This window comes from Myotis yumanensis, unplaced genomic scaffold (genome assembly GCF_028538775.1).
Source record: "Myotis yumanensis isolate MYYU_CA2020_CCGP unplaced genomic scaffold, mMyoYum1.0.hap1 SCAF_4, whole genome shotgun sequence".
Classification (NCBI taxonomy): Eukaryota; Metazoa; Chordata; class Mammalia; order Chiroptera; family Vespertilionidae; genus Myotis; species Myotis yumanensis.
The window spans coordinates 40,491,961-40,514,266 of NW_027223755.1; the positions used below are offsets into that span (position 1 = coordinate 40,491,961).

Below are 22,306 nucleotides of genomic sequence, written 5' to 3' on the forward strand. Positions count from 1 at the left end.
GTCTTAGGCGACCCCTGTGAAAGGGTCGTTCAACCGCCAAAGGGGTCTCGACCCACAGGTTGAGAACCGTTGTCATAGAGCTCTTTCATTTTTTCTTTTATTTTTATGCTCAGGTCTCTCTCTTCTTCCCTCTGCATAATTTCAGAATCCTATCTTCAATATCACTCATTCTTTCCTCCAACTAGTTGACTCTGTTTTCTGTGCTCAGTAGTTCACTCTTAGTCTCCTTAATTGCATGCTTCATTTCTAGGATTTCTGATTGTTTCTTTTTTAAAGTTTCAATCTCTTTGGTAAAGTACTCGTTTTGTTCATTGATCTGTTTTCTGAGTGTATTGAATTGCTTGTCTGTATTATCTTGCATCTTGTTGAGTATTTTCAGAGCTACAATCTTGAAATCTCTGTCATTAATATCACATATGTTCCAGCTTGCTTTCTGGAGATTTTTCACTTTCTTTCTGGTCATCCATGTTACTATGGTTATTCATATTATTTGCTGTCCTCCTTTGCTTATGCATTTATTTCTGAAGAGGTCTTTCTACTCATTTCCAGTAGCTGGTGCTGAATCACAAGATTTTTTTCTCTGTGATCTTCCAGTCTCGAATCTGTGGAGCTTCGGGGGTGGGGTTTCTTTTGCCCTCACCATAATGGCATCCCACCCCAAGCACCCATCCTGGGGATCAGTCACAGAGTTAACAGCTATTCTATTGCAGCAGCTCTTGGTTTACAGATAATATGCTCCTGGACCCAACTCCAAGAGCAACGGGAGGTAAGTTTTGGAGTCCACATGGAGGCAGGGCTCCATGGTTTCGTTTCTTTCTCTGAAACATCACTGCCTGGATCAACAGTGGAGAGTTGCATGGCAGAACCGTGTGCTCTGTCAAGCATCTGCTGACTTAGACACTGTTCTCTCCCTTGCCACTTGCCCTGCTGGGCTGCCCCACCCCTGCAGCTCTCTGTTCCTCCTGGCCAAAGGAAGTGCCTGTGACAGCGGCTTTCTCCCCTCTTCCGGCTAAGCCATGACTCCCAGCTGCAGGGCTGCAGCCCATCTGCGCTTTGCTCCCTTCTCATCTCCCCCTTTATTCCCAATTGCTCACCTTTAGATGTTTCAATGCACAGGTCTCGCAGGCTTGCATCTGTGTTGAGCAGGGATTTCTTTGTTGGATGATAGTTGGTTAACTTGTTGACATTTCAGGGGGAGAGGACAAGGGGCTCTCTCATGCCACCATTCCTGTGACACCACTCTTCCCCATTCATTGTTTAAAAGCAGTTGTTTGAGAAGTTAATTTTTGAAATGTTGACATTTCTGCTAGGTCACAGATCACTTTTTTATCTTAATGGCCTGGAAGAAATGTGATTTTTACATGGTAGCAAAAATGATTTTAAAAATGCATTTTGTGACTGTTGTCTTGTGTGTACACAGGTAAAGGCTGGAAGGCTTCATGTCTAATTAAGTTTTAAATTTCTTTTAGAACATCTGCCTTATGTTTATATCACTAGAAGTCATTTTCCTGGCAGAATCTTCTGCCTAGAGGTTTATATTAACTTCTTCCTGGCTCTTTCCTCTCCAAAGGAAAAGGTTTCTATAATAATTCATTGCAATTCTGGCCTACTAGAGAAGAATTTTAATTATGTCCTATAATTTGACTTTTCCCTGATCAGTACTTATGAGATTTCTTTGGAAGATGGCAGTTGCTAGAAATATAGACCAAATGCAGGTGCCTTTTCTATGATTTCTTTTCCTAATAGTTTAGAACTGGGGGGGGGGGGGGGGGGGGGTGAGGGGGGGACTTCTGTGCCTGCTTCCTCATCGGTGGCCAGTGTATCATTATGCCAGCAAGTTTTCTAAAAGCTTTTTTTTTGCAAAAGTGCTTATTTTGAGGAATATTTTCCAAAGTGTTGTCAACATTTTTTGTCACATATTTTTCAGCACTTAGTATGATCACTTACCACTATGGTTAGTACTGTGTTTGTGGCCTGCTAAGCCAGCCACCGTTGGTTAATGTCATTATCATATCCACGCATCATTGTGCTGATGTCCAAGTCTGCGGCATGTTCCTGGGGTGTCTTGTAGAAGCTTACATTGATGTCCTGAAGTGGACCCCTGGGGCATTACTGTTAAGCAGCTTGTAAAGAACTGGTGTACTAAGCTCCTTTCTGGTGTTGTCGGTGTTCTACAGAAGCTGTGTAGAGCCGCACTGTGGCTGGCAGTGTGTTTGCCATCGTTTTAACGATGGCGCGAACAGTTTGGTAAACAAAGACAGAAGAGCAGCTCCTTCCTTATCATTGCCAGTGGTCTGCTGATGTTGGTGTCCTATGTCCTAGGACTGTTGTTCTCAGTTATTCAGTTACTGATCGTGGAGTTTCCGTTACTGTTACTTATTCTGGGGCAGATGCCTGTTGAGCCTGTCATTCACCAGGTCTGACGTCCCATAGGATCTCTTAAAGCAGTATTTACTTGATAAACAGCATTCCCTGGGGGAATCTCCTTTACTTTTCTCAGCTGTAACCTTAATGTCTGGCTGCTTCTTGATATGGCATGCGGAAGTCTCAATTGTATCTGAATTGTTTTTAATCAAACCTTTTTCCTGTGATGGTTGAGAATGCAGTCAATTACCCAAATGAGGCTGATATTCTGCTCTGTTGGGCAAGACACACTTGGAGGCTGGGCAGCAGAGCCCTTTAATAAGCACCGTGGATTTGCCCTTGCTGCATAATTAGAAGCAATGCTGGGAATGAACATTTATGCCTTCAGCCTTTATGTTCTGGTTACAGATATAACAATATTGCTGGTATAAAGCATTGTTATCTGATAAAAAATTAAACAAGTCAGAAGTTCTGATTATAGATCAGGAGCCAGGCAAGCCGGGCCCCCCAGTACCCAGGCACTGCCTTCCTCTTACCCCAGCCTGTGGGCCTTACTTGATCTCCAAAGTTAGCTCTTGGCCCTGCAAACGTGTCTCTGTCCCTGACTTTTAGATTAGGATCTAACTGCTCATCACGACCCCTTGGCTTCCTGTTTGTATCTGCCTGCCCCTTCCTTACCTTTCTACTTTACTTCTGACCCCAGGCTCCTTGCCTGCCACTCATTGTACCTTTTGTCAGTTCAGCTGGGTGAGCTGAGTCCCGACACCAGTGAATGTTAGCACAGCAGCCTCAGAGGAAATCCTCAATCTTTGCCTAATGTAGAGACCTCAGGGATGGGTGGCCTCGTTCTTTTTTCAAAGAAATGCTTTTTTATTTTCTTATTTAAAATATGCTCATTGGGGAAATATTAGAAAATTTTAAAAGAATATTAAAGGAAAAGCCAAAGTACCCATTGTTTCAACACCAGTTGAGAACCACTATGTGTGATGGGGTATCTTTGGACTTAGAATGTGTATATGGCATGTTTTCCATTTGTGGCTTCATTTGGAATGTTTTAAAGTCTGTGCCATGAAAAGGAGCCAGTTCAAGAAGTGAGAACCTTGCTAATACTATGGATTTTTAACTGTCTAGAGGCTGTTTATACCTGTGGAAGAACACTTTTGCATGCTGTTTATTTATCAGTATGTCAGTAAACTATTAAATGTTGAAACATGCGTTGTAAAATTTAATTCCTTTAAACAATTAAATTTAGTAGACCTGATTTTTTTGAACACTTCACATACCTGAAAGTACAGGTGAAATGCCCAGATACGTTATTACAGACTTACCACACTTCAACCTATTCTAAAAGATCCACTCTACAACTTTCACTCATTTCATTATCCACTAATTTTGACTCGTCCGAGGACTATAACATTTTGATACCTACCAAGAGTTGAATGCTCTTACGGGCACCAGACCTATGAACTTGCCCAGGTTACAGAACATGGTGCCAGATTGAGTTCCCAGGTGAGTCAGACCCTGGCTACAGTCATCAGGCTGAACTTGACTTGTGAAATCAATCAGACCTTTTTTTCTTTACTTTTCAGTATATGGCTTTCAGGTAGGTTCTTACCCTCCCCCACCCCCAACCCCCGTCACCCAGAAATGATTTACTTCCATGCCTTGTTTGGCCAGTGTTACAGAACCCATTGTCCTGTCATAATGATGCATTGGCCTGATCTGTTAACGTTATTAAAAGCTTATGTATGCCTTTTGAATATTTTCTCAAAATTAGCTGGGCTTTCTAGAGGTTTCTCCCTGAGGAGATGAGGGATGGACTCTACCTGATGCAGTTTGGATCATTTGGCTGATCTCAGGTCATGTTTCTGGATCCTTTCTTTGCTTGACCATCAGTGCCAAGCCCTCTTTCCACCTGGCTATTTTTGTCACCACCTGTGCTCCTTAGTCCTTATTTGGGACACTTCCATGGTTTTTTAGGACTTTTTGGCTTACTCAGAGCTCCCGGGACTTACTCTTTTTGTAGCATATATGTAGTGTATACCGTATAGAAACAAGTATATATCTATACTCTGTAGACAGAAAGAAGCACCCATATTTTAATAACACTTTACAACTTGTTAAAATCAATGTAAGTGATCATGTGTGTCTTATTTTATCTATTACAACTTCCTTTTTGTATACTTCATGCCATTCTCTTTTGATTGTTTTTGAACTGGCCTTTCATAGACTTCACCAACATGCATGTTTTCTTTTCCGATGGACCGCACAGGTCCAGCCTGGTCACCCTTTGTCCTTGGAGCACTGTCCCTGACATTCCTTGCAATATCCTTGCTTTGTGCTCACAACAGGCTGTTCCTGTCCTGTCCTGATTATTCCTGCTTTATGACATGGAATCAACTACCCTCCGAGGAATCCTTTGCAAGTTGTGTATCCAAAATGATTTTTCTGGTGTAATTGATTAGGGTTCTGGATTCTGCTCTTTTTACTGCATAAAGTTTATTTGACCATTAAGAGTCTACTCCACGGACGACAACAAGCTGAAGATGTGTGTCTCCCCTCTGTGTAAGGACACTGCTCCTGCTGCAGACTTGGGAGCTGCTGTCCCCGCAGTGTTATCAAATGGCACATTCGGGGCTTGCATATCTGAAAATGGCTGTGGCCGACTCACTTCTGGTTGGCCAGTTCTTAAATACCCGACTGCTCTGTGAAGAAGGGCTCCTCTACCCGCTCTCACAATGCCAAGTGGCTGCCTTGATTAGCAGGTGGCCTTTGAACCCGTTCCTCAGGCTAATGCTATTGCATAACTCCCCTGCCTTATATCCCCTTCCCTTAAGACCCTTTCCTAATAAGAAACTGACGGTTACCTTTTGCCAGATTGATTGCATCTCTGGCAGGGGACATATTTGCATGTATAAATAAGCTTCCTAAAGATAGTGCCTTAACCCAAAGGATAAACTGCTCTCAGGAGGGATATCTGCAGGCGGCAGTGTTTGGGATTAGGGTGTGGAGGGCAGTTGCACCTTCCATATCTTTCAGGTCACTTCCTGTTCATACTTCTCTTCATGCTTTGCACCATCTCTTCTCTTTCTGTCTCGCGTTAGTACGGTGGCTGTCTGTCCTGCTAAATGCCAAGCTCGGTGAGGCTGTGAAGCATGTCTCTACCCAACACAGCACATACACCACTGACTCCCTCTGAAGCCTCTGCATCTGTATCTTTAATTTTCCTATTGGTTTAGCTGATTTCCCAATGATGAGTCTGCCTCAGGATTTCTTTGATTTTTTTTTTTACTGAACATTGGATTTTGACAAGATACTGGCAGGGATGTATATGACTAAGATGGGAAAATAATTTGGTTCAGTAGATAAAGCCATTTCAAACATGGAGTCAGTGAGGGGAAATAGTCCAAGGTTCTTAGTGTTGAGAGTGGGGAGACCACTGTGGTGGGTTATTAAGTGTACAGGAAGGACATTTATTTAATGGGATAATAGTAATAATAAAGACAAAGGCTAACGGTTACTGAGCTTTTCATTATATGCCTGCCCATGTTCAAGGTGCTTTACAGGTGTAATCTCATTTAATCCTTCTCACATACCTATGAGTACATACTGTTATTAATCCCATTTATAACCCAGACAACTAAATGGTCACACAGCTAGTAACTGGCATAGTCCACACTGCAAGCCAGGCTGTGACACCAGAACCTGCACTGTTGCTGACTCAGCCTGTCATTGGCTTCAGAGGGGAGTCAAGTGTTTCCTACTGCGAAAAAAATAAAAAGAGCAGTGGCATCAGACTGGAACTTCAGCAAGGGTCTTTAAACTGTTATATTTAGGATTAGAGGCCCAGTGCACAACATCCATGCACTGGTGGGGGGTCCCTCAGCCTGTCCTGCGCCCTCTCACAGTCTGGGACCCCTGGGGGACCCCTTAGCACTGCTGAGGAGGCAGGAGAGGCTCCCACCACCTCCGCTGTGCTCACCAGCATGAGCCTTATCCTGTAGGAGCACACTGACCACCAGGGGGCAGCACCTGCATTGAGCATCTGCCCACTGGTGGTCAGTGCGTGTCATAGCGACCGGTCGTTCTACTGTTCAGTCGATTTGCATATTAGGGTTTTATTATATAGGATAGTTTTTAATGAAGACTCACTCATGGAACTTAGAACTGGGAGGACCTTGGGAAGTTATTTTAGTCCAGATCCTTCACTTCCTAAATGAGGGGCTGAAAGCTTGGGCTCTGTGATTTGCTGAGAGTCGCACATCTAGATATTGCCAGTCTTGGGGCCAGGATCCCGGGCTTCTGATCCCAGTCCTGTGCTCTTTCAAGTCAGCCATGAGGCTTTCATTTACAAACATCTCACATATTATAGCATAAAATGAAGTGAACTTGATGTGATCCAGAAAAGCTGAAATAAATTCAGCCCTTGCCTTTTAAGTTTGCATTTCATTACTATAAACCTTTTAATGTATACATTGAAGTACTAGAAAAAACCCTAATAGAACTTTTTAAAAAAACTTTCCTGCTTCCTGGATTTAAACTGATATTATTTGTACCAAAAGGAGCACATGGGCCGGTGAGGCTTAGCTACCTTGGGAGCACTCCTCGGTTGCTGCCTCACTCAGCACACAAGTGCACTGTACCTTGTCATAGGATAGGAGGATCGCTGTTTCACACCAAGTGTTTTCTTATACGTGGGAAGGGATGCTGACATTAATTCCACAGCTTTCTTTGGAATGCTCTCAACCTTTTGTGTTGGCTGTTAGGCACTAAAGGTACTTAATGAGTTCAGTGTTGAAGAGCTACAAGAAGTTGGTGCTTTTATATTGGATGGTGTGTGTGTGTGTGTGTGTGTGTGTGTGTGTGTGTTTTTAAGATTAAGACTGAATTTCCTATATGCTTCAGGTAATGAATGGCTCATCTGAATGTGAATGCTTGGGAAGGGGCCAGCTGCTATTGCTGATTCTTTTCAGCCTGGGAACAGTGTCTAAGTACAAGTTTCCTAGTAAATGTTGCCCCTTTGAGTAATCTGCTTGAAAACACCTCCCATACAGAGATTTGGTATAAAACCTTCACACTGTGAAAAGCAATCTTTTTAAAGAATAGTTTAGACCTCAACATTAGAGACAGTGTTGAAAACTGAAGCCAAATAAAATATATACATTAACATTTTTAATAACTTTCTTTGGTGAAAGTATGTATATGCAAGTGAGATTTCTACCTAATCCATACTAGTTTAAGAAAATCTGATTTTAAATTTAAAAGCGAAGATTCTTCCATCTGAAAGTTGTAATTTCTCAGCACCACCTAGTGGTAATTTTTAACTAAACCAGAATATTTGCTGATTGTGAGATTTATATTAGTATTACAGTGAGGCCCTGGCTGGGTAGCTCAGTTGGTTAGAGTGTCATGCTGATAGGCCAAAGTTGTGGGTTCAATCCCAGGTCAGGGCACATACAAGAATGAACCAATGGATGTATGAATGGGTGGAACCAACAAATCTATGTTTTTTTCTCTCTTTGTCTCTCTATCTCAAATCAATAATTTTTAAAAATAACACATTACTTGAAATAATTTGTGTTAAAAGACATTTTATAAGTGTCTCCTACTTGAATTTTACTGTCACATTTTCAGCATTTTCTCCCATTGAATTATTTTTATAGTTTTCTTTGTAGATGAGTTCAGGTATATTTTGTAATATAGTTATAAAAAGGGAAGAGGAAAAATCAAGTACTGTGAAAGGAATTGTAGTGATACAATAATACATTTTTATTGTTTATGGAAAATATTCATAAGGTCTGTATGGCTTGATTTTATTTTCTTCAGATTCTTTTGCAGCTTTACCATACCTACCTGTTTAATTCTGTTGATTTTTTATTTTATTTCCTGTTACTAGAAAGGAACAAATGAAGAGGTTAACATTTCATTTGTTCCACATGATATGAGTTTCCTTTTAACTGGAATATTTTCCCCATGTAATAATGAGTTGAGAAGTTCATAAAACATTATGGTTTTGAAACTTTCAGCATACAAGTTTTAATTATAGTGACTTGTTTAGCATCAACCTTGGGTTGTAAAGTCTTTCGAGGCTGTGCAAATAGCTTCATATCCCTGATAATCTCTAAAGATCTAGAATTTAATAGGAATGTATCCTGTCTTTCTATGAATTATGAATACATAATGCCTATTTTACATTGAAGATTGTTCAGAGTCTAATATGTTTTTCCTTTATTGATAAGATACGAATATCATGTTGGAATTTAATATTCACGTTTCCATATGGTTAAGATGTCATTTGTTCTTTGTATTTTGGTTGTGGTTTTGAAGGAAAAGTGGGGAAACCAGAGAAAAGTAAATGCCCCAAAAACAACCCTAAAAATTCATTAATTGGTATTTCCTAAAGAAATAGAAATGGCCAATACATATGTGCATGAAAAAATGTTTACACTCACAACTAATAAAAGGAAATGGAGACTTGAATAATGGTTTATTACTTGTGTTTCTTATTCTGCCTATACGTGGATGATAGTCAGTTTAGCCTATGGAAGTGCCGTGTACTACGGAAGACCAGTTTTGGGGACTTAAACTGGGTTCTGATTCCAGTCCCACCAGGGACTTTGTGACCTTGGGGCTCAGTTTCCTCATCTATAAAATGAATGGATTAGATGAGACCATCTCTTAGGTCTTTCTCAACTATAAAAGCCTTTCAGACTTAAGCAATTTCTAACTCTTAAGATTTATAATAATAAAGTTTCTGATAATTTTATGTTTTCTCTTTCAGTTTATATCTGTTCAAACTAGGAATAGCACCCCAGATCCAGGATTTGTTGGGCAAAGTGGACTTCACAGGTACTACTGTGTATCTTCATTATTTTTTACAATGTCTAAGAAAATGGACCGTACTTTTTTTTTCATTGTGATAGTATTGACTTCCTTTACTCCTCTATGTGGGGCAAGGGAAGAAACATTATTTTGTACGCAACCAGTTCCTTTCCCCCATGTTTGGCAAGTGAGAAGCTAAGGCTGGCTTCATCCTGAGGTTCTTATTTAGAAATGGCCCCACCTTCTTGATAAAGACATTTCTTTCTTTTTTTAATAATGACATGCACTTTTTTTATTTTCTTTAATCAGAAGAATAAGCTCCACGTATCTGGGAAGGGGTCCCTAGGATGAAAGCATTTCTTGATATGAATATACTCCTTCCTGCCTCCATCTCTGTGACTCTCTCTAATTTGTTGTTCTTCTTTTTCAGAGGAGGAAATCAGTAATATGAGAAAGGAACTGGAGAAATATGGAATACAGATGCCATCTTTCAGCAAAATAGGGGGTATTCTGGCTAACGAACTGTCTGTGGATGAAGCTGCACGTAAGACTTTAAAATCTGGACCTGCCATTCACATCAGACTGACCTATACTCTGTTGGTTTTGGTTACAAGAAACAGAATTTTTAGACGATACTTTAAACCTCTCTGAAAGCTTTTATTATATGTATTGTAGATGGTTAATTTGAGCATATCAGAATATAGGTAATTAATTGATTTGGGACTTTAAACAGCCGCTTGTGCAATGTGGGTTAAGAGGTTCTGGAGATATCTTCGTTCTTCAAAATATTTCTTTACTCTCTTTGTCCTTAGATTTTAGTGGCAGGGCACATTGTCTTTTAGTGTTGCAAGTTAAGTTGCAGGCATCTCTTGGAATCAACCTGCTACTTTAAAAGTGTCCATGTTACCCTTCGAACCCCCAGGTGGTTGTCACAGCACTTGGTTCACATGAGTCATTCAGTGCAGGTTGAATAAATGAATGGGGATTATGTAACAGAGGCTGAGGCATGACCGGAGACAGATAGGCAGGTGGAGAGGCTTTCAGAGGGGCGCTCTGTGATGTGTCTGAGGCCTCTTTTTTGGTATGTTTACTGGGAGCCAACGAAGAAAGTAAACCAACTTAAGTGTATGCAGTGTCAGTGCAACTGTCCATGTTATCTTTTGCTGGTAAAAATCTTTTTTTTTCTCTCCTCAGTGCATGCTGCTGTTATAGCCATTAATGAAGCTATTGAAAAAGGAATAGCAGAGCAGACCATTATAACACTAAGAAACCCAAATGCAGTTTTAACTTTAGTGGATGAGAACCTTGCACAAGAATATCAGAAGGAACTCTGGGCAGCCAAAAAGGGAAAAGAAGAAAATGCAAAACTGAAGGTATTTAATTAAATTCTCAGTAATAAATATTACAGAATTTTTAGATGATACTTTAAACCCCTCTGAAAGCTTTTATTATTTGTATTGTAGATGGTTTAACTTTGGCATATCAGAATATAGGTAATTAATTGATTTGGGACTTTAAACAGCCACTTGTGCAATGTGGGTAAAGAGGTTCTGGAGATATCTTCATTCTTCAAAATATTGAAAAATGAGTAGCTAGTTTGAAAAAAGGGGTTATTTTTAATTCAACTGGCTGTGGTCTCTGTAGCCACAGGCAACTGGTTTGTGAGAAGAGTAAGGGTGAAAGAAGATCTTGCACTATGGATAGAAATTGGGTTTCCTTTTGTGATGAATATTGTAAGTTGCAAGGTTTTTAAGGTTATGCCATAAACTTCCTACCTCTCTGAAAAGTGTGAAAGCAGCAGCTAAAGCTCTTTCCTTGTTAGCACCACCTGCAGACCTTGTGTTGGCTGAATTACCTGTAGGTTTATTAGTACTAGTAGAGGTTAATAATTCAGTGTGGTGAAGTTTAGAGAGGATGTTTTGAGTCCACTCTCTTTCTATTTTCCCGATATCCACCCTCATACTGGAGGAAGATGTTTTCCTCCTTAGCAAGGCAGCCTGCTCCTGTTCCGAACTCCACACCCCACTTCCTGCCTGGCATGTGTTACTGAAGACTGTCTGCACTCAGCTTCCACTTGCTCCCAACTCTCCTCCCCTTAGGCTCTTGCCATGTCAGCTTCAGCTCCATTACCAAAACTGTGGCTGTGGTTCTCTGCATCAGTGAGTGTCTCTTCCTCCTCCCGCTAAGTGTGGGGATTGACATTGACATTGAGTCACTCCTGTCTCTGTTCTTCCTCAAGTAAGCTCATCCACTTGTTGAAGAAATCGCTCTCAGCTTCATAACAGGCCCTCTACCGCCCCTCCCGATAACTTCATCTCGGTCCCACCAGCCTTGCCATTCACCGTATCAGAAGGGTGTTCATCTCTACCCTGCCCTTCTCCACATGTGCCCTTGCTGACTTCCCTTTGGAAGGACTTCCACACTGCTTCGGAATGCTTTCCGTGTCCCCTGTGTCCTGTCCATCACTGCATTCTGTGGCCTTTTCTTGCCAGGCTTACATCCACCCACCCACTTCTATTCTCGTCACTCTTGCCTCAGCCCTGCCCCGCCTGACCTGGCCTCAGGACTCCTGCAGCACCTTCCTCAGGGGTCTCCATGCTTCCTGTCACTCTCCAAGCCAACCCTTCTCAAAGCTAGAGGTTGCAAAATTAATCTTTAGCTATAGATCTGGTGTCATTTCACTGGAAACCTCCTCTGAGTCCCTACTGCCTACTGGGTTAAGTACAGGTCCTTTTCTTGTCCTTAAAAGGCCTCTAGGATACGCACTCTACCTCACCGTGTTTTGGGCTGGCCCTGGACACACACACCCCATGCTGTATGCAGCCCAACGTGCCAGGCTTTCCCCACGTTTTTCACCAAATCCTGCTGACTACATCCTGCTCCCCATTCTGCCTTTAACATGACTCTCTCCCTGTAGCACTTCCTCATTTGCTGTCTCTTTTTAAAATTTTCTTTCCAACTAAGCATGTACCTCTCCTATAGAATGTATTCCATTGTACTATGTATATTCATTATTTGTGTTCTTGATTTTATTAGACTGACTCAAATGAAATTGCCTATATTTAACTGGTTTTGATATTCAAAAATGGCAATATCAAGGGATCCAACATAATGTTTACATTAGAAAATTGGACCTTTGCAGAAACTCACAGGGTCTGTTCATCTTTGCAGTCCTTGCTGGGCATATCTAACCATAGTGCCCTGCACAAAGCAGGCGCTCTGAAATGTTTCTATTGCATTCACATGGATGTTAGTGAATGGTTTTTAACGCTCCTTGCATTTTTGCTTTTAAATATTGAGCTTTGGAAACATTTAGCCTCAGGAATCAGTGAAGACTTTGTTTTGCAGAATAACTGTATTTCAGAAGAAGAAAGAGATGCGTATGAAGAACTGCTGACACAAGCAGAAATCCAAGGCAATATCAATAAAGTCAACAGTAAGTAATGGATTCTACGAAAGAAATGGATACTTCTATAAGATATGAATATTCCTTGTCAGAGTCTCAGCAAAACTCTCAATTTGTACCCTTGTAAAACTGCCCTTGCATGATGAAAAATCCGCTAAATGTCAATGTTGCTCTTAATTAAGGTGTATCATCTGACAGTTTCCTATGGAGCATTTTTTGGTGATCTTGTCCCCAGTCCATGCAGAGTAGCTCAAGGTGTTTCATTGTAGGTACAGTGTATGTCATATTTTGAACCTTTCCCTGATTGGTATAATACTGGAGGTTATTTAGTAAAATAGTATGACTTAAAGACTGTCATTCCTTGCCCATGATTATGTGATGGCATTCGATTGGAACTATAAAAAGGTATTATTAACAGCTCTACTCTTTATTACTTCCCAGTTATTAGTCTACAGTTTGTAAGAATTCTTTTCTTACATCTTGTGTAGCTTTTATCCAAGTGAGTGAACTTGACAGACCAGTGAAATTGCATAGTGACAGGTTTACATCCATGTCCCTGAGACTCTGTGGAGTTGTACAGTTCGTTCTTCTTGTTACTTGGTTCAGTTGTATGACCAGAAAACGCAGGTAATTAAAATAAGCATATGCAAGTTTAGATACATTAATCTCTTTATTAGTCTTTTCCCCCTTCTAATAAAATTTACTTTTACTTGAAGCAGTAAGGAATTGTATTTGACATTTATTTCCCGTAGGTTAACCTAAATAATCCATATACATTACAAAATGAATACATGAAAGACCATTTATCCCATTTAGTAAATCATGTGAAATGTCTGCCAAACCTAAATGTGGAGTATTTCCTAATCACAACAGTCCTAAACCTTTTCCTTGATTTAACATCCTCTATGAGCTTTGGAGGTTCTTTATCGCTCTTAACACCTTCAAAACAATGCAGACCTACCTGTAAGTGTAACCCAGACGTTTGCTCCTGAGTTGCTGGTAGAGACTTCAAACAGTAGTCAAAGAGGCCCAAAGAACCCTGATGTAAATATGTAGGAGTTAACAACTGCGTAGGTTTGAGTGTATCTCACACATACACGGCTAAGAGCTCTAGGGTAACTTTTTTTAAGGGAATATCTTAACCTTGTGGGATGTGTATTTCTATTCTTTTATTCTTATTAAATATTGAGCATGTTGGTGATAATACATGAAGCACAATTTTAAGTTTCTCTTTCTGCTCTGTTTAAAAGCTGACAATTTCATTATGCTTGACATGAATGAATTACAGGAAGAAATTAATATTGCCAGTAAGACATCTGAGGTCCATAAGCTTAGTTCCCATAACCGTTTGCCATCCTTTATTTTGAGATGTTTATATCCACTAACATTGATTTATTTTTCATGTTAAATAAAATGCCTTATGTAAATGTTTTGATACTTTACTCCATGACAAATTTATACTTATTTTTCCCCATTTTTAAATAAAAAGCCCAAAGCTGATTTATACTGATATGATTTATAACCAGCTGAAATTATGAAGGGCATTGCAATGTTTGGTGGTTTTAAAGGTGCAGAACATGATTATTCTGAAGTTTTTATCTCTTCCCACCTGAAAATGTATAGTCCAGTAGAACTAAACGTAGTCTTGGAAAAACACTCAAAAGCATGTTTCAGTCCGTGACATGACAATGAGACAATTGTATGCTTTAAAATATGTATGTTTACAGCTACTTGACAAGTTTTTCCCCAACCATTGAGGTTATGATATTAAAATGTTAAGGTGGTCCACATTCGTAGCAGCCATGTTATGGCATAAGTGACCGCTTTGACGGTAATGCCACCAGCCCTGTCGTCAGTTTTGTTTGAACTACAATTATTTAACTTTTGGGTTTGGCACGTGCATTCCATTCATTACATGACCTATTTTGTTAATGTCAGAACTGGAAATTTTGTTAAATGCACAGTGTAGAAGAGTGGTTAAGCTTACTTTATTTTCTTTTTAGAAGTACTGATGCATTAAGAGTGCTTTAAGGGTGTGATTTTTCTGGTAATATTTTACCCTCCAGTTGTGTAAATTCATCTAATAGAGTTTTCAAAGGTGATGCATGATCCCATCCAAAGTAATCAGAGACACAGTGGAAAGGTCTCAGATGACTTTAACGGAACAGCAGACATCACAACCAAACCCCGACCTTCCTTTCTGGAGTTCTTTCATTTGTCATATTAATTCTAACAATAGAAACAAGTGTTTGGGTTCTTAGGATCCTTTAGAATAAGTGTATGTTTTCTGGGATTGTGGCATGAAAGATTGCATTCGTTGTATTTCCTGCTTTTGAATGATGTCTCTTAGTTGAAAGGTTATTAAGGATAGCTCCTTGAAAATTTAATTAGAGAAGATAAATGGTTATCTGTTGGAAAGGGTTAGAATAATCTTAGTTGTGTATTAGGGAGACAGACGAACCCTTGAAAAGCTCTAGAAATGTATGGGGTCTGTGTTTTTTCTACTACCCTGATGTCTTCTTTACGGGGCAAAATCCTGCCTGTTCTGTCTGCTCTGCTGTTGCCTGGTGGCTGAGTTCACTACTCATCCTTCCATTTGGTCAGCAATTCCTTTCTGTTTTCTGAAAACGATGCTGAATCTACTGTTTCAAGCACCCTCAGTTTGGTCACTAAAATTCAGATCTTGTAATCTGAACATATTGCATCTGGTAGAGACATCACAGAGCTTACAATTCAGGCAGCTCATGGCCACCAAGGCATTTCTGTGACCAGGGCCTTTTTATTTAGATTAACTGATACTAGCATAGACTTATTCAATCATACGGATTTTGATTATAATATTTTTTTAAAAAAATACCTGAATTATTTTTTCTTAAGAATCACAATTCAGCTCGGCCAGAGTGGCTCAGCTGGTTGAGTGTCATCCTGTGCACCGAAAGGTTGTTGGTTTGATTTCTGGTCAAGGCCCATACCTGGTTATGGGTTGGGACATGTACAGAAGGCAACTGACAGATGATTTTCTCTCTCTCTCTCTCCATCTCCCTCTCTCGCCCTCCCTCCCTCTTTTCCTCCCTCTAAACCTTGGGTGAGGCTTAAAAAAACAAAGAACCATAATTCATAGAACATGCAGTTGAGAGAGAAGCGGCTGACCTGAGAACTAATACCATCAGTCTCAAGCAGCAGCGTGTCCGAGTGCTGGCTGCGGGTTTTCCATGGTTCTGACTCAGAGGAAGGATACAGCAGTAGGGCAAGCTTCCCATAGCTTCAGTCTCCCCAAGGAGGCTGAACACATAAGGAGCATTAAAGAGCAATGCCTGCAGGATCTGTATGGCCCAGCTCCAAATACTGTGTGGATTCCCAAGGTCCAAAATCCTCGGGACTAGAACCATGTGAAGGCTTCATGGAAGAGCTGCACCCACAGAAGAATTTTGTAAGGAAGTCATGCTAGGCAGGAATGCCCTCTAACTCCAGCTCCGTCCGTGCTGACGTTCTCTTAGGTCCTGCCTCCAAGCATTGGACCAACTTCCAGTCACTCAGCTACCATTTCCAAGGTTATGCCTGTCCTCCAACTGCAGCTTCTCCGAGTTCATGGACAGTGACTCCTTAGGTCAGTGATGGCGAACCTTTTGAGCTCGGCGTGTCAGCATTTTGAAAAACCCTAACTTAACTCTGGTGCCGTGTCACATATAGAAATTTTTTGATATTTGCAACCATAGTAAAACAAAGATTTATATTTTTGATATTTATTTTATATATTTAAATGCCATTTAACAAAGAAAAATCAACCAAAAAATGAGTTTGCGTGTCACCTCTGACACGCGTGTCATAGGTTCGCCATCACTGCCTTAGGTTCTAATCCTTGGACAGCTGGGCTGGATGGGTCAGGCCACAGTGGGAAAGTGGACATTCTGACGGTGTGACTCCCACCCTCAGGGCTGGCTGCAGTGGACCACATCAATGCTGTCATCCAGGAAGGCGACCCCGAGAGCACGCTGCTCGCACTGGAGAGACCAGAGGCCCAGCTGCCTGCTGTTTATCCCTTTGCAGCTGCGATGTATCAGAATGAACTTTTCAACCTGCAGAAACAGAACGCCATGGTGAGTCAGAGGAGACTGCAGTTGTGGAGATGTTCAGTATGAGTCCAAGCCATGAGGAAGGCTGTTTAGGAGGTGAATAGGGGTGTAGAGTCTTTAACTTGTTCCAATCCCCGTCTTGTAGGCCTCCCAGTACCAATTTCATGGCTGCCTTCTCCTTTAACCTGCTTTTCATCCACGTAACGAATCTAAGAGCATAGTTAGGAAGTGCAGACAGAGCTCTACACAAATACCCACTGGAAACGGGTGTTTCTTGTTTGCTGTGATTTTTTAAAGTTTTTTGGATCATTTTTAAACTTTACTGAATGTGTAAATGTGTGTTTTTTTTTAATTTACCTTTATTGTTTAAAGTATTACAGATGTCCCCTAGGTTTCGTTGGTGGTGGTGTTGTTTTTCCCATTGACCCCTCTACCCTGCACCTGCCCCTCCCAGGCCTTCACCACATTATTGTCTGTGTCCATGGGCTGTGCATATCTATAATAATAAAAGCATAACATGCAAATCGACTGAACGACCAAACAGCAGAATGACTGTCCGGACAACCTTCCAGACAACCACGCTATGACACAAACCGGTGCCAGGCCAGCCAAAGTGGGTGCCATGCGATTGGTCGGGAGTCGAGGAGGCCTCGCCATCGCCCCACAATTGCCCCACAGAGGGAGGCCCAGGCCACCCTCTGCCCTGTGATCGATTCGAGCCCTGGCCAGGTGGGCAGGGCCACCCGCTGCGTGGTGATGGATTGCAGAGCCTTGCCCCCCCCGCCCCCCCCCCCATGGGCAAGGACTCCCTGTGTGGGGCAATCGATCACAGAGTCTTGAAATGTTATGTTTTTTTAATAGAAAAATAAGCTCAAAATCAGCATTTATAGAAATCTACAATTAGAACATTAGCACCATGGCTTTAATTTTTGTAAATTTATGCTCCTTAATATGTGAATAGTATTAAACAGTAATATTCACATAAGGTTAGAGTAATTAAGAGCATGTGTACTACAAATTCAGCTAAACAATGGAACAGAATGAGAAGTACTGGAACAGAGCCAAGAATTTAATATATGAGAGAGCTAGTATTTTAAAAGGTGGGGAAAGGAATGAAACCCTTAACAAGTATTTCACCATTTGGAAAAGAAAACATTACCTCACTACACATATCAGAATAAATTTTCAATATAAAAGGTTAAATGTGAAAAAAAATTATCTTAAAATTTTAAGGAAACATGAAAGGACATTGGCTCTTAAAAATTAGAAACAGTACTGATCCACCAAAAAAATGTGGGAGGAGAGCAAAAGCATAAAAAGGCAATTCACAAAATATCTAATATTCATGATGACAAACACCAAAAAAAATGTTCAAACTCAACCAAAAGTAACTAAATGTAAATTAAATCAAAATACAGTTATTTTTAGAAATCAGATTGGTAGAGAGTGGAGAGATCTAACCTAGTGTAGGCACAGATTTGGGGCAGCAGGCACCTTCTACACAGTTGACAGGAGCATGAGTGGTGCAGCCTTTCTTCAGGGTGATCTGAATGGTGTGTATCGAAGGCTCTTACCCATTTTTCTGACAGTCACATTCCTAGGAAAAGAATGTGAATCAAAAGTTTGTAGCCACAAGGCTGTTTCATAGCATTGTCTCTAATACTGAAAAGCAGGAAACAAATGACATGTTTAATATTAAGTGGAAAAATTAGATTAAAATATATAGCATTATCTTGGTTTTTTTTGTAATTAGAAAAATAATAAGTTGGTTTTAAAACACTTCTGTAGTCCTGGCTGGTGTCACTCAATGGTTAGAGTATTGGCCTGTGCACTGAAGGGTCAAGGGTTCAATTCCTGGTCAAGGGCACGTAACTGGGTTGCAGGTTTGATTCCCGGCCCCAGTCAGGGTATGTGCGGGAGACAACCAATTGGCTCTCACATTGATGTTTCTCTCTCTCTCTCTCTCTCCCTCTCTCCCCCCAATATCACCTCCCTCCCTCCCTTTCCCTCTCTCTTAAAAAAATAAAATCAATGGAAAAAATATCCTCGCGTGAGGATTAACAAAACAACAACAAAAACACCTCTGTAAATGTTTGCATAAATTAAAAATAAATAGAAGAACATATACTAAAGGACTGGGGTGGTAGGACTTGCTTATTAAGACTTTCTATGTTTTCTAAATAGATTCTACTTTTTTAAATATACATTTTTTAAAATATATTTTTTATTGATTTCAGAGAGAGGAAGGGAAAGGGAGAGAGATAGAAACATCAGTGATGAGAGAGAATCATTGATCAGATGCCTCCTGCACGCCCCCTAACTAAGGATTAAGCCCGAAACCTAGGCACAACCACAACCTGGGCATGTGCCCCGACCAGAATCGGACCATAACCTCCTGGTTCATAGGTCAATGTTCAACCACTGAGCCACACCAGCTGAGCAACAGATGCTATTTTAAAATAAAAGAAAAATAGGTTATTCCCTCAAATTGCATTAATATTTCCTGCTACTTCTCTAGCTTTGAAGCCCAAGGCTACTGGAACTCTACCACAGTCATTTATCCCCATTTGGTCAATAGTCAACTAATGACTATTTCTTTATCTTTCCTTATCATTTTTGTTGTGTACCACTTTAAATATTTGTGGGTAGTTCACTTGAAAGGGTAAAAGAGGTGAATCTCAAATGATTCCATTCTACCCTTTACTTGTAATGTTATACTTTCCCTATGTGTTAAACTTATAGTTAATATAAGATATTTAGATAAAATTTAGTTACATGTGCCCTATAATAACCTCTTCTTCCCATTTGCTTTGGAAGGAAAAATTACGCTTTGTTACTCTAAAATCATTTTGTTGCAAGATTTCTGTGGATATTCAGAAATCTATAATATAAATATTATATACATATAAAATACATATAATATCCTAGATGTAAAGATATATATCAGATTTTTTTATTAATTCATTTTTATGCTCCCTTTGTGTTCCTTCAATATATGGAAGAAATAACCTTTTGGAAGTTAGGCCAAGTTAGTATAAAATGGTTAAATGGAAGATAAAATTGAAGAGGAAAAGTGTTCTAAAATCTACGATGTACTTTTTAAATAAGCCAAATTCAGATTTGTAAATCTGGAGATTCTTATTTATTTTGCCAAAAGATAAACCTCACATTTCTTTAAACATCTAGATGTCATAGTACATTTTAAAATGTTTACGTAATTATAAATAGGTGACTAACTTTTTGGAGCTAGAATCAATATTCTTACCTTAAATATTTTTATTTAGTTTTCTGGGGCTATAACTTTTAGGTGAAATTCTATCCTCTTTTCCTTACCCTTCATTCAAATTGAAAGTCATTAGTTATCCTAAAATCTTACCTCACACTCTCAGACAGTGACGGCATTCTCTAATGCATGGCTTAATTATTTGGTGAGTGAGCCTGTGAGCAGCCAGTACAGCTGGGAGTAGGAATCAGCTGTGGGAATGCAGTTGTTTTCTGAATCATAAATGTTGGTTGTAATGAACTCAGTTGCCAAAACCACCGAAGAAAATCCCGGAAGCCAATTTACTTCTTCTTTAAAGTCGGTGAAGAATAGGTGACCAGTGAGCTCTTTTTCTCCTGGGTTGTCAAAATCTTTGACTTTTCATCATTTTTTGAAATGTGCATTCTAAACCCCCATCACACCCACAAGGTGTGTGAACTTACTGCCATGTTTCCCGACAGAACTACTTGGCCCACGAGGAGCTCTTGATTGCGGTGGAAATGCTGTCTGCTGTTGCTTTACTAAACCAGGCCTTGGACAGCAAGGACCTGGTATCTGTGCAGAATCAAATTAGAAGCCCAGCAATAGGCTTCAACAATCTGGACGAGACGTATGTTGAACGGTAAGATGTTTCCCAAAACTCTTCTCAACGCAGAAATGTATGTTTGGCAGGTCTCACAAATGAAGGATATGTTACTTATTGAAGAAGTCCATATAGCCATGCTCATTTTCTTGAAAGTTAGTCTACTTTGTTTTAAGAGTGTAATATTATAGTTCCTCCTGTACATTCTTCCTTTTAGTGAAGCAGAGGTCTGAAAATGATCATCCTATGGCAATTGCTGACTGACTTTGTCATTAGCAAAGATTATTTGATAGGCTAAAAATGCAAGAAATGTTGAAAACATACCTTCTCCATACCTTCTTTTGGGCTTCTTTGGGAGACGACGATGTGTAGAAAAGTGGAAAGGAACCTTAATAACCATCTGGTTCAATTCTCTTTATGTTACTGATGAGGAAACTGAATCTAGATTTATCAACCCCAAATTTGGCAACTGGGCCTCCAACCTCATTTTTCTGGTGGTTAAACCTAAGGAATGCTGAGACCACAGTGGACCATGGCAGTGGGTAACAATCTCAGTTTAGTATATTTCATTTCATGTTCCTTAAATATGGTACGAGATAATGCAGTCGACAGTCTTATAAAACACTAGCGCAAATCCAGAGAGAAAATTAAGGGGCTGGAATTGGGAGTCCAATGAAAGATGCAGGCAGACAAAAGCCCAAATAAAACACCAAGTGATTTTCCATCCTTGTGACCACCAGGGGGAGAGGTCTGCTTAGATCTTGACAAAACTCTTCCACTATTGTTTCTGAAACTGCTCAAATAGAAAGGTTGAGTAATTCTCCTGAGTCAATATAGTTGTACAGGAAGAAAAAAAAATATTTTAACTTGGTGTTTGACCACTTGTCCATGTAGAGAATGGCCCAAAAGTAGGAGGACACTGGATTTTCCTTGTTTTTAGTCTTTTTGGAGAAACTGATGCTCTTACACTGCATACATTTGGCCACCTGGTTCATTATGCCTCAGAGTCTCTTTCCAAGGTAATTTATTTCTACTATTTCTACTGTTTCTGTTCATGACACCACCCTCTGCTCCATGCTTAGAGACCTCAAGTTCAGCTTGAGTTTTCCCCTGCCCTCTGCCAGGCAGCCTCCTGCTGTAAACAGCCCACTCACTTCTCTCCCTGTCAGTATCCAATCTGTGTGCAATACCTCTGCAAAGTGTCTCCGTTTCCCAGCGACCACCTCGTTTTCACTTTTGCTTCTATATATAATAACCTCCAGATTGGTCTTCCTAGCTCTTACCTGTCCCTGTTCTTACCTAACCAGGCTTTGCTCTGCTCTCTCTTAGTGTTGGAGTAGAAGACAGAGCTGGTCACTCCCTCATGAAGCCTAACAGCCTACTGGGGCACTCATGGGGAATCTGGCTGAGACAGTTGTCAAGGCTGTCCCACAGATTTAGCATCCCTGGCCATGCCCTCTAAAGGACAGTCCCCCCTCCCTCCAATCACCCATTTTGATTTTCAAAAATCTTCTCTTTCCCTATTCCAATTGACAAATAACCCATTGAGGAAGGAGTCCCACATTCCATTTGAGAACCACTTTTACACCTGTGGTTTTCAACTAGGGCTTATAGATACAGCCTCAGCCTCAGAGTTCAAGTATTCTGTATGTTTTAATAATATTTTTAAAAATTTTTGAGGGAGCTCGCTGCCAACCCTGGTGTGTGGCGTCACATGACTAGGCGCACTCCTAGCTCTCCCACTTGCACGTGTCCCAGGAGGCCACTGACGGGTTTGCGTTCGTGCCAAGTGAGGT

The 22,306-nt window shown here is 40.4% G+C and overlaps 1 protein-coding gene across 1 annotated transcript in view; it reads left to right on the plus strand.

Annotated features, from left to right (window-relative positions):
• Nucleotides 1-22,306, plus strand: part of IQGAP2 (IQ motif containing GTPase activating protein 2) — a 267,890-nt gene that overhangs the window by 153,551 nt on the left and 92,033 nt on the right. The window contains exons 6-11 of the mRNA XM_070412211.1: nt 9,146-9,213; nt 9,617-9,730; nt 10,381-10,559; nt 12,535-12,622; nt 16,526-16,689; nt 20,389-20,549. Of these exons, the coding sequence (XP_070268312.1) occupies nt 9,146-9,213; nt 9,617-9,730; nt 10,381-10,559; nt 12,535-12,622; nt 16,526-16,689; nt 20,389-20,549 (774 nt within the window). The remainder of the gene's footprint in view (nt 1-9,145; nt 9,214-9,616; nt 9,731-10,380; nt 10,560-12,534; nt 12,623-16,525; nt 16,690-20,388; nt 20,550-22,306) is intronic.